Source organism: Candoia aspera, chromosome 5 (assembly GCF_035149785.1).
Source record: "Candoia aspera isolate rCanAsp1 chromosome 5, rCanAsp1.hap2, whole genome shotgun sequence".
In the NCBI taxonomy this organism is placed as follows: Eukaryota; Metazoa; Chordata; class Lepidosauria; order Squamata; family Boidae; genus Candoia; species Candoia aspera.
The window spans coordinates 32,105,812-32,120,763 of record NC_086157.1 but is presented as its reverse complement, the minus strand read 5'-3'; the positions used below and the strand labels follow the sequence as shown (position 1 = coordinate 32,120,763).

The following is a 14,952-nucleotide window of genomic DNA, read 5'->3' as shown; positions in this document are numbered from 1 at the left end:
ACATGGGATCCCTGCTTTGAAAATTCTTTGTTTCCAGTTTAAAAAAAAAACTGGGAAAGCCTTCACCTTTCAAGCCCAAATTTGAAATGAGAGTGTTATTACACGTGTATTTCCTTCAAAGTGCTCTGACACGGAATATATACATAGAGAGGAGAGAGCTGCTTAATGAAACTACAAATTTTGCCCGGGCTCTTTCTAAACCTGCTGACATAATTTACTAAATCCATTCTTGTCTGTGCATCTTCACAGACATACACAACTGTCAGCTGTGTTGTTCAGTGTTCATTTATCTCTTAAGGACAAAGCAATCTTGCTCACTGCCAAGGAGTTATTTTATCGATTAAATGTATCATATTGGACCAAAAGAACAGTAAGGATGTAGGTAAAACAGGTAAAACAAACAGCAATATATTAAGAAGCTAATATAACAATCAAAGAGGAAGAAAGTAAAATGGTAATAATATTACCATTATTATTAATAGTAATAAGAATAATAAAAAGAAATAACGAAGGGCTGGCAGAGGTTCCTAAGCCAGCATGGGAATTATGGACCTAACTGGTCAGACCCTGCATCTTCTAACCATGATTTCTATAGTGCAGAGTTTCACAGCTTTCAGAGATTTCTCAACACTGGTCATTTAATAGGAAGAGCACAATTTCTGATGGGGACCAGGCTGAGTATCTACTAACATATTTACATAAAACTGCTGTGGACTTTTTTGCAATAGGTTTATGATCAAAAGGGCACAAGGCAGGAAAAGATTTGGCATGAAGAACTTCAAGAAGAGATGGTTTCGGCTCACTAATCATGAATTTACCTATCAGAAAAGCAAAGGTACTAAAGCTTTTGTTTCCCTTTTAATTTAAACATTAATACATCATTTTACAAGAGAAAATTCATCAAAACCCAAAAACCACAACTGGTGATTAATAATTTAGGTGGCACAGAATGTAGTGATAATGCAATTGTGACATAAACACATACATATATTTGTATGCACAGGGAGTTTTAAAACATTTTTTTCTTGCAATTATTCACTGCAGGTGATCATCCACTGTGCAGCATTCCAATTGAAAACATTCTGGCAGTAGAAAAATTGGAGGAAGAATCTTTCAAAATGAAAAATGTAAGTAGTTTTCCTTCTTAGTTATTAAGTACTGTATATTTATTCATATCCATTTATGACCGTTCTCTCACTGAATACAGTCGGGGTTCACACCGGACTATAGTACTGAAACAGCCTTGGTCATGCTTATGGATGACCAGTGGCAAACCTGGGATGGGGGAAGTGTATCCATCATGGCTTCCCTTAATCTCTTGGCAGCCTTCAAGCAACCATGGTGTCCTTCTGGAACAGCTGAGGGGGTTGGGTGTGGGGATATCATTTTTCACTGGTGGTCCTCCTTCCTCTGGGACTGGTTCCAGTCATTGTTGGTGGGAGGTGAGCGGAGAGGTCCTAGGCCTCTGCTTTGCAGTTTACCTCAAGGCTAGGCCCTTTCCCCACTCCTCTTTAATAAGTACATGAAGTCATTCCTGCCTCCTTTTTAATATGTGCATGAAGTATTTGTCGGGATGGGGTGCGGTATCATCTGTATGCCAGTGATAATCAGTTGTACATCTATGCCCCTGGCCATCCAAGTAAAGCCATGTCTGGAGGCTGTAGGAATCTGGATGGGGACGAACAGGCTTCACTGCAACTCTGCCAAGATTGAGCGGCTATTGGTTTAAGGTCCACAGATCCAAGAACTGGAGAATTTCCATCTTTGTCTCTGGATGGGTTTGTGCTGCCCCATTCAGAGTTGGTGCACAATCTGGGGGTCCTCCTGCACATACAGCTCCTGCTGGAAAGAGTAGTTGGTAGGTGTTGCCAGAGGGCCTTTGCATAACTTTGTCTTGTACACCAGTTGCACCCATTCCTGGACTGGGTGCTCTGCTCACCGTTTCTTATACCTTAGTCAGCTCCAGATTTGGAATATTACAATGCCTTGTACATGGCGCTGTCCTTCAGGACCACACAGAAGCTTCAATTGGTCCAGAATGCAGTTGCATGTTATGCCCATGTGACGTGCTACTTTGTGAACTGGCTTCCCATAGGCTTCTGGGTGCAATTCAAGGTGCTGGTTATCACCTTTAAAGCCCTACATGGCAGGACTGCCTGCTCACAAGAATAACTGCCCATTCCACTCACTCCCATAAGCAGGTTATTCTCCAGGTCCAGGTGGAGGGATAGATGGATGGATGGATGGAGTGTTTTATATTCACACTGGTCAGTTATCTGGAGAATTCAGCCATGGTTTCTATATTCTCTTTCTCTATGAATGTAGATACAAATCCACAGTGAAGTCTATCTTGAAATGGCATGTGATTATAGTGCCTATTTTCAAAGGATAAAATTATATTATTTAACCTTGAAAAGCAAACAGCCTGCAATATGGTAGAGCTAGACTGGAGAATATAAGCTCTATATCAGTGTTTCTCAACCTTGGCAGCTTGAAGATGTGTGGACTTCAATTCCCAGAACTCCCCAGCCAGCTTACTGGGGTATTCTGTTTTCTCTCATCTTTCGAATCTCACCCTTCCTTAGAGGGTATAGGTACAGATTCTCGGTTTTTTCCTTGCATTAAGGAGAAGGAGATTGCGCTGGTTGGCTTATAGACACTCCTTGGATTTCATGGCTGAACAGAAACATAAACTTGGATCTTGTGACTTAAATCAACACTCTAGTTATTGTACCATATTAACTCTCTGTGTGGTGCTTATTCATTTATCTTATTGCTATGCTATTCTTTTTCCCTGACAAAACAAAGTGATTCACAACAAAAGGAATGTGTTGGGGGTAGGGTGTCTTAAAACTATCACAATAAAAGAGAAATGCCTAAAGTAAAAAATACAAAAATGAAAAATGAAATGTATTTGGCAGTGGAGGGGGTGCACCAGAAACACAGAATTAGTAACAGAGAAATGTAGAGGCTGTATGGTCAGAGAGTGATTGTATTCCATAAATGCCTGAGTAAATGGCAGGCTTTAACTGTTTGTTGAGAAGAGATGACATGGAGGCCAGTTCCGTAATGATGTGCACCTGACCGCTACTCTAGGACCCAAGCCCATGAGTAGGAATGTAAGCAGGGCCTCTCCAGCTGATCATTGGCATTCATGGGACACAAAAAGGGGCAGCAAATGTGTGGCATCGTTACGTGAATGCCAAGACTTACACAACTAAGGCAGATGTCGGAAGCTAAGTACATAAGAGTACCATATGATGATGAATCATAGTTTACTGTAGACATCACTGCAACTGATTTTGATGCATTAGTTGGATGATATTAGAGGAGGCTGTTTGGTAAGTATCTGGGTTCTCGGGCAATCAATAGTGCACTCAATCCAAGTAGGCCATATCTGGTGCACCAGCCAAACCTGAGCGTAGATCCTCCTAGCCTCTGAGGCCATCTCTGCTTCGAATGATAGGGTGGGATCAAGGATAACTCCTAAAATATGCACTTGTTTCTTGGAGGAATTGCTGCCTTGTCTTGTAATATATTTTGTAGTCTGCAAACTGCTACACAGTTTATATCAAAGGATTGAGGATGTGAGCCCATGGTCTGAGTCAGAGCTAGCCACTAAGCAACCCAATGATAAAAATGCATATTCCTAACAGGCTTTTTTTTCCCTGAAACATTACATTTTAAGCATTGTTCCATGTTAATAATTGGTTGTTTTCCTCTCTCCCCCTTTTAGATGTTCCAAGTGATTCAGCCTGAAAGAGTGCTCTACATTCAGGCCAATAACTGTGTTGAGGCCAAGGACTGGATTGATATCCTCACCAAAGTTAGCCAATGTAACAAGAAACGACTCACTGTCTACCATCCTTCTGCATACCTTAATGGGCACTGGCTATGCTGCAAAGCTACAGCAGATAATGCTCCTGGCTGCACTCCCTGCACTGGGTAAGGATGCTTCCTGCTTTGAGTTTTGCTGTAAGTATTTGATGATGAGATGTGTACCCTGTGGATGATGAGGGACCGAGACCTGATGCTGTGGACGAATAGGCGAGTCTGACACACACACTTAAAAACACCCTAATTTTTCTTCTCTATCTGGTTTTCTTTATATCAGCCTAGTGGCTTTGCAGTATAGGACAGGCTTAGACGACTTATTCTCACTAGACTAGAATTATAGCTAGGTTTGTTAAGCATGTAGGTTACCTTATCAATCTTTATTTACTATGAATATCTCCAGTTAGCTAAGAGAAGGATTTTAGTATGTTTTTAGATATACTGTAGTTCGTACCAAAAGTGCATGTATCAGGTCCCATCTTTAACAGAAGAATTCCTGTTTTTCTATCCTATAAGAGGAGGTGCCTTTTCCAAAAAAAAACCCACAAACCCACCAGCCCTGTCCTCAACACAATTGTGCATCATCCAAATGCAAAAGAAAGGTTTCGTTAGTATGGGCTTATTCATATGCACATTTTTGCGGATTCAAGTCTTCCCATAATCAGCGCTCTTAGTGTGCTTCTTGTTGAGGCAGGAAAGTCACTTAGTGGCTTAGAGTGCATCTGAGCTCCAGTTGCTCTGTTAGCTGTGACCTTTCCTGGACATGGATGGCCAGGCCATATGAGTCAATGCTCTGGTTGTCTCATGTTACTGCAGTGCATGTTACATGCAATTGCTCCTAACGGAGATTTGGAAGGTACAGCTAATGCAGAACACGGCACCAAGGTTTCTGCCTGGAACTTCTTTTAGAGGCCACGTTACAATGTTCCTAAAGGAACAGGATTGGCTGCCAATACATAACATTCTTCAAAGTTTAGTAATGATATGTAAGGTCCTTAATGAGTTAAGAGTCTGAAATGTCAGAGAACATCCTTCCCAGTTTGAACCTGCTGAAGTATTAAGGTCTGCAAGTATAAGGGACAGAAGCAATAACCTTGAGGAACAGGAGGAAGAGCCGCTACCAAGACAATGGTCAGATAAAAGAAATCTGAGCCTGGACCAGAACTGTCACCGGAGAAAACGTTACAGAAAAGACCCTCCCTACTTCTCACGAAGATAAAGGGAGGGAAGGGGGAAGCACATTCAGATTCTGTCACAATAGCTTTATAACAATAGCAGCATCAGCCTGCATGGCTTTGGTTTTCTAGTCTGGTCTGCCTTGAAGGGCTGACAGCAAGAAAGAGAGGCAGGGGATCCTCAGTGCCCCGTGGCTGGAACACAGAAGTCCTTCCCTGTTGTGGCAATCTGGCTTTGGGATGCCTTTCCCTGGAAGATGAACTAGTGCAGACATGGTTTGGTTTTCAGCGCCTGGTGAAGATTTTGCTTTTTACTCACACGTTTAATAACCTCAGCCTGCCTGGGCTTAAATACATTACAGGCAGTAGAATACTTTCTTTCTTTTATTCAAATGGTTCCTGTTTGGAAAGCCTCTTCCTTTGCATTATTTTGTTCCTGAGAATTTGTTTGTCCCGTACATCAGTTTATTAAAAATGTCATATCAATCTGTAACTAAAATGATTTCACCACGGAATCTAGTTCTCTTCGTTAAAACTCATTTCAACCCTTAAACGGAATACAGAATTTCAAAATTCCTTGACAATATTTAAATGATTGTGTAGGGGTCTACCAGCAAATATACAATTAGACATCGATGGAGACAGAGAAACAGAACGCATCTACTCCCTATTCAACCTGTATATGACCAAACTGGAGAAAATGCAAGGTGGGTATGCAAATGCATTACTGTTTTGTCTGCACAGCTCATTTTAAATAAAACCTAATTTTAAGGAGCTTCTTGCAAAATGATGGCCCTTCCTTCCATTTCTCTTTATTTCCCCGTTTTGAATAAGCCACATTCCTTACGAAATGGGGGGGGGGGGGCAAGGGGGAGAAAATGAGGAAAATAGCGTTGCGCCAAAGCAGTGCAAGCTCTGCTGCTTTTGTACGTGCGCTGTGATGTTGCGCACATGTACAGCATAAAGTTGCTTTTCATCATTTTAATGAAAGCGCTGGACCCTGAGGCCACCTCTGAAAGACAGCTTTGCGTTAGGCGCTTATATATTTTTTTCTTACAGCGGCATTAGATTGGACGTTAATCACCTGCATGGCTTTTGCCTGAATGTTTTTCCTTTTTTTTAGTTACAGTTGCCGAGAGGCTGGGGCTCTTAGGTGGGATCTTCGAGAGAGAGGCTTCTAAACCATTGCCCAGGATCCCCCTCTCTCACTGCGCACATTCCTTCCCAGTGGCTACCATTTGTACTGGGAAGGTAATTTCTTCTAGTAACGGTGGAAGCTTTACTCTCAGGGCAGATAGCAGCTGTTGAGAGTGGTGGCTTTCAGATCAGGTCCATCATGAGAGCAAAAGAGCGAAGCCTTCATCACTTTTCACTTTGCAGCCCTATTCGAGAACAAGGAATCTTCACAGCTCTTATTTGGTAAAGAGATCATAAATGTGATTTGTGAGCTTTTAATTTAGCCAGATGGAGGTATGGGTAAAGCAAGAGAACAAGAGAAACTCAAGTGCAATAGTGGGATAAAGTCTTTCCTTTCCTGGAGTAAACCATAACTCGGCTATGCAAAAGTGCATAGGACTCTAATGGTTATTCATACTTTCAGGCATGTTGCACATTTCATGCTAACAGATGCTTTTGGAACGCATAGTTTTCTACCTAAGCCAACTGCGGGACAGTTTTTCCCTACCTGATGGCCGCAAAATGTGTTGGACTTGAACTCCCAGAATACCTACCTTGTGCTGGTCAAATTTTCTGGAATTTGAAGTCCAACACATCAAGAGGGCACCAGGTTGGGGAAGGCTGATGTAGGCTGCAGGAGTCCATATAGCTATTAATGGCCACTAGCTTAGGTAGCTTTAAAAGGAGAAAAATATATAATGTATTATGTCTTATAACAATATAATAAAACAAAAAAATGAAAGGAGAAAAAATCATGGAAAATAACTCTTTAGTTAATATCGGTAATGGAAGGTAAGTTGTTAGCTACTGTCAATAAAAGACTCTTTAGCAGTGCCCCTGTGAATTTTGTTATCTCCATGCCCAGCTTGGAAGCTTCTAGGAGTTGACTGCCTACTGAATTTTCAAATGCAAACCTGATATTACAGGATACTTTATATCGTCAAACTACTCTGGTGTATTATCTCTTATTCTTGATTAAGATTGTCTTGTCGTTCCAAGGGTATTAACTGACTCCTGATACCGTGTAATCTTTATTTAGCCTCACATGTTATAAATTTTTCTTTTTTGAAATCTCCTTTGACAGAGGCTTGCGGCAGCAAATCAGTATATGATGGGCCAGAGCAAGAAGAATATTCAACCTTTGTCATTGATGACCCTCAAGAGACTTATAAGACACTAAAACAGATTATAGCAAATGTTAAAACCTTAGAACAGGAACATGCCCAGTACAAGAGGGACAAGTTCAAGAAGACAAAATATGGAAGCCAGTAAGTGTGGGATGTTCTCAAGCACTACTGAAATAGCAGTTGACTCCCTGGCAAAACAAGGAATGGTGGTTGAGTTTCAGTTTGTTAATGGCCTGCAATGGATAGATTTGTTGCCTTTGTTGAGTTATCGCTGTTGCTATACAAAGCACTTGTTCATAGTTTGTGGCATATTCCCACTGTCTGTTCCTCTATGGCAGTGTCCTTGAGCAGCCACTCTCCTCTACTACCATATACCAGTGATTTTCAATTATGGAATGGCAGTTTTCTGCAGGCTAGTTTCAAAATGTTGACAATAATCAGGTACGATTTTACTGAGAGCAGGAAGTTAACAGTAAATTAGTTCTGCAATGACATCTCCAGAGCGACAGCCCTTAAAGCATCTGGGCTGCTGACTACTGCATGCAAAAACAAGCTTTTCTTGGAGAAAGAGAAGCATTCTACATCCTTTGTGAAAGGCTATAGCTCAATATTGGAGCCCATACATTACAGGAAAATGTTTGACGTTGTAGGTACGGCTGGCAAAGATTCCTACCTGAAATCTTTGGAAGTTGTAGGCTACAAATTACCCTGATGCCCATCAGCAGCCCAAATACTGGTGATAGCTCCCCCTCCCCATCAAAGTTAAATAACGAGCAGTACTGTAATAAAAATCACAAGATCTTGGGCAATCCCCCTTTTCTCTTGCAATACTCCATGATATTTCCAAACGAAATTAGACAAACAATGAGATTTGAGGCCATTTTTTCTGGAGAAGGTTGGCAATTATTGGAAGAGGCTGGTATTTTATTTATAGCATATCGAGACAAATAGATTAATGGCCTGATTCTTCTGCCCGCATTAATCAAGTAAGATAAGTTATAATTTCAGCACAAAGTTATGTACTACATAAACAGTCACTGTCCTTTTCTGCTGCAAAGTAAACATCATCTTCCTATTAGCATATTTGTTTAATGCAGTGAGGCATCTCCTGTGCAGGCAAATCATATACTCTGTGTCTCATCTCGCTCTTGCCTCATAGCCTGATTTTGCCAAATCTTCATTCAGAAAATCATGTGATTATTCCCTAAATCTCTGGGTTTTTGTTATCAGACATGACCTGTACAATCTGTTTAGCTTGTCCATATATATTCCATGGGTTTCCATTATGCATTTATTTTATTTCTTTAAATTAAACTTAAAGCATTATATTAAATGATGTGCAGACCTGCCAATCTTACAGCTATTATGCTGTCATTCATCCCAAAACACTCAATCTGGACATATTTTTGTGGAGGGTCTTTCTTTCTTTCTGAAAATTTGGAATAAACACATCAATCTTTCCTTCATCTTTTTCTTCCCCCTTTGCACTTTCTAGGGAACATCCCATTGGTGACAACAGCTTCCAGACATACATAAGGCAACAGTCAGAAATCTCAGCGCATTCCATTTGAAGTCTGGAGAAAGTTATAAGATGGTGTTGCTGAAGGACTGAAGAAAGAGAAAAGCCACCTATAGCAAGATGTACATAACAAATGTCAAGCTTGCTGAGGCTTGCTAAGTGTTTTCTCTCTCTCCAAGAACTATTACAATTGTTGCTATGCACTTTATTCATCTGGTGTTAACAGATGAAGGAACTCTGCCTTCTAGGTGGTTTTCATCATACGTGTTGTGCTGCATTTTTAAAAGTGTTGCTCTGGTTTCTTGGAATCTAGTGATCAGTTCAATGATCAAAGCCTGTGGACTTCCTATTGACAACTTCCACAATCCTTTTACATGGCTGAGAGCCTTTTTCTAGATTTCTAATTTTTGATGGCTGATTAGGGGCTACTTTGCATTATGTCACAGAGCAATTAGGGACAGCTTTGCAGCATTTGCTTTTTAATGGAGAGAAGCCCCGTTGGCTACAGATGGAGTCTCCCCTCACTGGAGCTTGCCTTGACCCCAAGCAGACTGAACAACAGGGTATTTTCGCTCTTAGCATTAGTAATGTAATATTGGGTTAAGAAGAACTGGCTTCTAAAAAGAAAGTCTATTATTTAATGGTACTCCCTGGAATTTTTGAGATACAGTTTCCACTAAGGCATTCAGTCAATTTCTATTTTTTCCTATAAACTAAATGCTATAAATCTGAATAAAGACATATTCAAACATTGAAATATGAATAGTACAAGAATGCTCAAAGAGTAGTCACAAAAACAATGGTTTTATGAACAGAATTAATGATTTTCTACTATATAAGGGCCATTTCAAATGCAATACATTTCTTACATCTGTAATATTTCCATGTAAGAAATAAAATCAACCATAAGCAATTTCTCAATGAGTGAAGTGAGCACACACTTCTTTTTCAATGATATTTACAGGAGAAAGCAGAAGATTAATCGGTGAAAACCTGACTTAATATGTAGTACTATAGGTGACCTCACCAGGTTCTTCCTCAGGGAATTTGAAAAGCAAGAAACAGCTATATTCTCTGATGATAAAAACTATTTCTTTAGAGAGGTTGACTGCAACATACTACATACTAATACATTTCAGCACAGATTTTTGCAAGATGGTTTGTGCAAACCTACACAGATGTAGGAAAACAACATTCCATGTGAAGTAGGCTGAAGAAGGCAGGGCTGTGATGTAAAAGTAGCTTGTTACGTTCCCTTAAAGGGGAAGGAGAAGGTGCTATCAGCAAGATAGCAGTAAAGAGATCTTAACAGAAAGTTATGGAAGCTTTGTACTGAATGCTGCATGCAGCCAAAGTTCCTCTTCTCGCACGACCTGATTGTTTTGTATAAACATTTAAACAAGAAGCATTTCAAGAGCTGTGAGATAACAGAGCTTCAAGGATATATTGAGTTTGGATTGTTTTCATCATATTTAACATACAGCTACACTTTGTTAATATCTTACAAGTAGATGCAGGGCATGAGGGGGGGTTCAAAAAGATCAAGATGTCGACCACAGAATCACAATCTTGATATTTTTGACACCCCCTCCCCACAGATTCCCCATAATAGATGAAATGGAGTGTGCAGCATACCTCATGAATGCAAATAAATATTGTTGGGGAGTGACAAGATGTGTGTGTGTGTGTGCACATGCTATAAAATTATAAAATGGCTTGGACCCAGATCACGTTAGTTGCACTTTAAGCCCCACTGATAGGTAGAAAGTTAGTTATGACCAACATAAGCGTGTGTATTTCAGTTAACCTAGATAGGCCTAACTGTCTGGATCCAAGCCAATGTAGCTGATTAATTATACAGAATGTCATAGCTTCACTAAGAGTCTGATTCACTGCATGTTGGGCTTTGATAGAAGTCAAAGTAATGTGACAGAAGTTACAGGCTAAATGGGACTACTCTTGGACCACAATTAATGAACTTTCAGCTTGATACAAAGCTGCTTTGGATCCTAAAAGAAATATTAAGAATGATGTCTGCAAACCAGCCCCACAATAGTCAAATCCTTATAAAGAAAAGAAAAGAAAGACAAGTCTTTTATGCAGCCTCTATTTTTAATGGATCTTGTTGTTCTTAGCATTAAGGTACATTAGGAAACTACAAAATGAGAATTTATATCCTATCAATTGCCAACAGAAATGCTAGGGAAGAACTGTACCATATGCTCTGAACTGCCATTTGAAACTGAATGCCAGTTTTTTTAAATGTATTTGTAACTTAATAGTCTTTTGACAAAATACTAATGACCTGCAATGTGTGTTCTATTTGCCAATTAAAAGAAGTGTTTTATTTCCGAAAAGTGTATGTGTGTTCACTGCAAACTAAATATTGACAAACCTTTTCAAAAAGTTGAAGCTGTATCTTCAGCAAGGTACAGACAGTGGCTACAGCAACATTTCATCAAAGGCTGTCTGCATTCTGAAGGGATGTGGACTTTATCTGTTTGATCAGTCAGTTAATCAGCTGCAGTTGCCATCTGATTCTTGCTCATTTGGAAAAAGCCAGCTTTTGTTTGCAAGTCCACATAGACCGGGAGAGGCTGTACAGCTTTGGCTATCAGTAAAACCCACTTTTAATTGGTTTACTTATAAAGAAAGGACTACTTTTTTACAAAAAATTGGGAAGTTATATTTGTTCAGAAGTAGTTCTTTAGTAACATAAGGAAAAAAATACAAAATAAAAGATCAGGGGCATCGTTTGTTTGTAAATAATCAAGTTATCATCTTCCAATATCTAAAATTGGATACTGTAGAAGTCGATCTAAATTTAATCTGTGAATCAGTTGCAGGCATACAATCAACTAAATTATTTTAATTATTTGATAGCCCATTCTTGGACTGGGTAGACACAATCCAATATATAATTAAGTCTACTTAATTAAGAGGCTTGACTTTGCTTAGTCCATTGTTAGATTATTAAGTGTCTAAAAAAGAAGGAAGGACTAAGAAAATAAAGTCCTATTTCACACACGTGTGTTCATAGCTTAGACTCACAGAAGTGATATTGTAGAAGGAATTTTTGGACATGGAGAAGTGTATGTTTCATCCTCAATTTTAATATATATATGAATAGATTTTTCTTTCGATACTTTGTTTTGTGGTTCAGCTCTGGAAATTTTAACAAACAAAAATGACAAATGTTAAGAGCTTTTATATGTTTTACTTTTTCTCCCTAATTATACTACAAAGAGATGTGGTAGTACAATGAAACTAGTTAGATACATCCTATTAAATCATTTGCAGTTGACTGTCATCTTCTGAAATGAATATACTTGTGTTTTCTTCTGTTTCATGTTTCCCCTGTACTTTTCATAGTATTTCCTTTTTTTTTTTAAGGATATGGTCTTTTTTGTATCAGCAACTGAATTCTGAATGGTGTACTTTGTAGAGTAATGGGAAAGGCGTAAGGGTATAATGACAGAGCCCAAAATTATATAGATGGATTATGTTTTTAAAAATCAGTAATGGTATTGGGGATGGTTAACAATGATAGCCTTACTAACTGAATGCCAAAGTCCTGTAGTAGAAATTTATTTTATTGTGTTAGTTCTTTGTCATTAAATATGAGTAATATTCATTTCCTGAATCACTACATCATACCACCTATATTTTAAAAAGCTACCTCGAATCTTGGTATCTAAGGCAAGATCTAAACTGAGTACATACCAGATTTAGAGGAATCTTTAAGTTGAGTAGTGTTGGTGACTGTGGCAATTTTTTTAGTCTCTTTTGTGATGTCATAGAAACTTTGCAACAATTCAGTATGAACAAAAGCCACATGTTTTCAAGGCACATTAAGGAAATAGATAAACTTTCACAGGACTTCATTATTTTCCATGATCAGTTAACATGAAGAATCAAAAGATGCCAAAGGCTATTGCTGCAGCGCACAGGAAACGACGCCAAGGTGTGACTTTTGCAACTAAACTATCCCCAGGGACCCATCGAGTTGCAGAAACATCTGATCTTCACAAATGCAAGAGTGTCAGACTCAGCAGTCACACACTAAAGCCTGAGCTAGCTGGTCTAATTGAAAAGGCGTTGCAAGAAGCTGGTAAGAAACTTAGAAATCATATTAATGAACAAAATTTGAGAAAGAACATTTGTAATGTTGTTTTGTTCCAGTTCTGTTTGTCCATTTAAACCTTCCCTCCTCAGCTTTGGGCCAAATGAAAATAACCCTTCCTTATCCAGCTAGATAGCTTGGAGAGGGGAAAAAAATCCTTCCATTGTGCCATGATTAGAATAATTAACTGAAAAAATTATTTGCAACAAGTAAACTTGCAAGATGAGATACAGGAGTTCTCTGGCTTTTGCTTCAATAGCCTTCTTACTCATTGCACAAATTACTAATTCTACACATCATAATATTGGCCCTACAATTATTTGTATTATGGGGGAAAATACAATCCTTGAAACAAAATGAGATTCCAGGACTCTACTTACAAGTTTAACTTTTCCTTTTCCTAGAAATTTCAGGGACAGAAGAAGCTAAACTGAGTACAGAAGAAGATCTTCGCTGGTAATAAAACATTTCCACGTAACAATCAGATGCAAGTGTAATTTGGTTATATAAGAACAAGTCTGAATGTGTTGTCCAACATTCTGTTCTTCATTGTGATCTGCCAAGGCAATACTCTTCCATTCTTCCTCTAATTGGCATACTGCTTAAGTATTTAAAAGTTCTTTTTAGCTACTACTATATACTGTAGCTATGAATATATTTACCTTGAATTAACTTTCCTAATCCACCTTAATGGGACATACAGAATATTATTAAGCATTATCATAATCCTACGACAGTGAATTTTATCAATCTAATGGTGTGAGAATAACATACTTTTTAACCCTGCATCAGTGTCAACCAGCTGCATTGGATGATCTAATGAGAACTGCAGTAATGTGATTTGCTTAGTTTTGGTTTATTGATCTGTGTGATGCCCAGATATTGTCTGGTTGACGTATCGTGCTAAGCCACAATTTGTTTAGCCATGGCTTATTGAATCACAAGTGCCTGAGATTTTACATTTATTTATTTATTTCATTAAATACATTATAACTGCCCACTTCAGCAAACTCTGGGTGGCTTACAAAATCTAATACTGATTAAAACAATTAAAAACACAGACAAAACAAAACAACCTGGTCAAATACAGCATTTAAAACACATAAAGCCCTAAACCACAATTTACAAACAGCAGTGGTTGGATCCAAGCAACATGCTAAGCTGCAGGATAATTCCTTGGTTTTGGTTCATTTTGATATTTGAGTTGTTTAACAGGCCATGGTTAAAATAGCACAAACATGCAAAGCCACCAATGTTCCAAATACAAATGAGGATAGATAGAATTACATTCTAATAGTGCTCCCACTTTTCAGTTCCTTTCTAATAATTGAATTACTAAGGGGCAATCTGAACTCATTGGGATTCATTTGTAGAATCAGCCACCCTTAATCACAGCATCCTTCTTTCTTTTGCATCAAAACCATTGTCTGCTTTTATTGTGAGTCTTAACGCAATTGTATTCCCCAGAAGGGATCCCTGCATAGAAATACCACAAATATATAGAAGTGACCTTAAGTGCGAGTTAAAGTGATAAGAGAAGCCGAAAAACATTCTGGAAGGCAATGGCAAACTATTTCCATGCTGTTGCAAAGAAAACAGCATGGATGTGTCCAAGATGTTACCAGGAGTTGATTTCACCTATTTCTAGAGATAGGGTACTTTTAGTAGGAAAAAGGAAAAGAAAAGAAAATTGCACAGTAAGAGATAAGGAGCACCTTCAAAGTATGTACCATTTTTTTCTGATAGCGTGCAACCCCATTTATAACAGATAACCACCTCAATTCCCAAACCCAGGAACCATCCACTTACAAAGTTTCCATCTTACTGGGATTCAGTCTCAGTTTAGTGGCTCCCATCCACCCCATCACTGCAGCCAGACATTGGTTCAGGGACATGAACAGCCTCTCCTGTTGAGACCTTGTGGTGAAGTAGAGCTGAGTGTCTTCTGCATATGGGTGACAACCAGCTCTTAACACCCTTGATGACGATCCCCAGTGG

At 38.9% G+C, this 14,952-nt stretch overlaps 1 protein-coding gene across 3 annotated transcripts in view; it reads left to right on the top strand.

The window, feature by feature from the left end:
* The window catches only part of RASA3 (RAS p21 protein activator 3), a 139,766-nt gene extending 128,578 nt beyond the window's left edge, over positions 1–11,188 (top strand). For all 3 annotated transcript variants that reach the window (XM_063304893.1, XM_063304892.1, XM_063304891.1), the window contains 6 exons: positions 729–835; positions 1,045–1,127; positions 3,737–3,945; positions 5,613–5,716; positions 7,270–7,453; positions 8,808–11,188. In XM_063304893.1, coding sequence (XP_063160963.1) covers positions 729–835; positions 1,045–1,127; positions 3,737–3,945; positions 5,613–5,716; positions 7,270–7,453; positions 8,808–8,883 — 763 coding nt within the window. In that variant the 3' untranslated portion in view covers positions 8,884–11,188. The remainder of the gene's footprint in view (positions 1–728; positions 836–1,044; positions 1,128–3,736; positions 3,946–5,612; positions 5,717–7,269; positions 7,454–8,807) is intronic.
* The last annotated feature ends 3,764 nt before the right edge of the window (positions 11,189–14,952 follow it).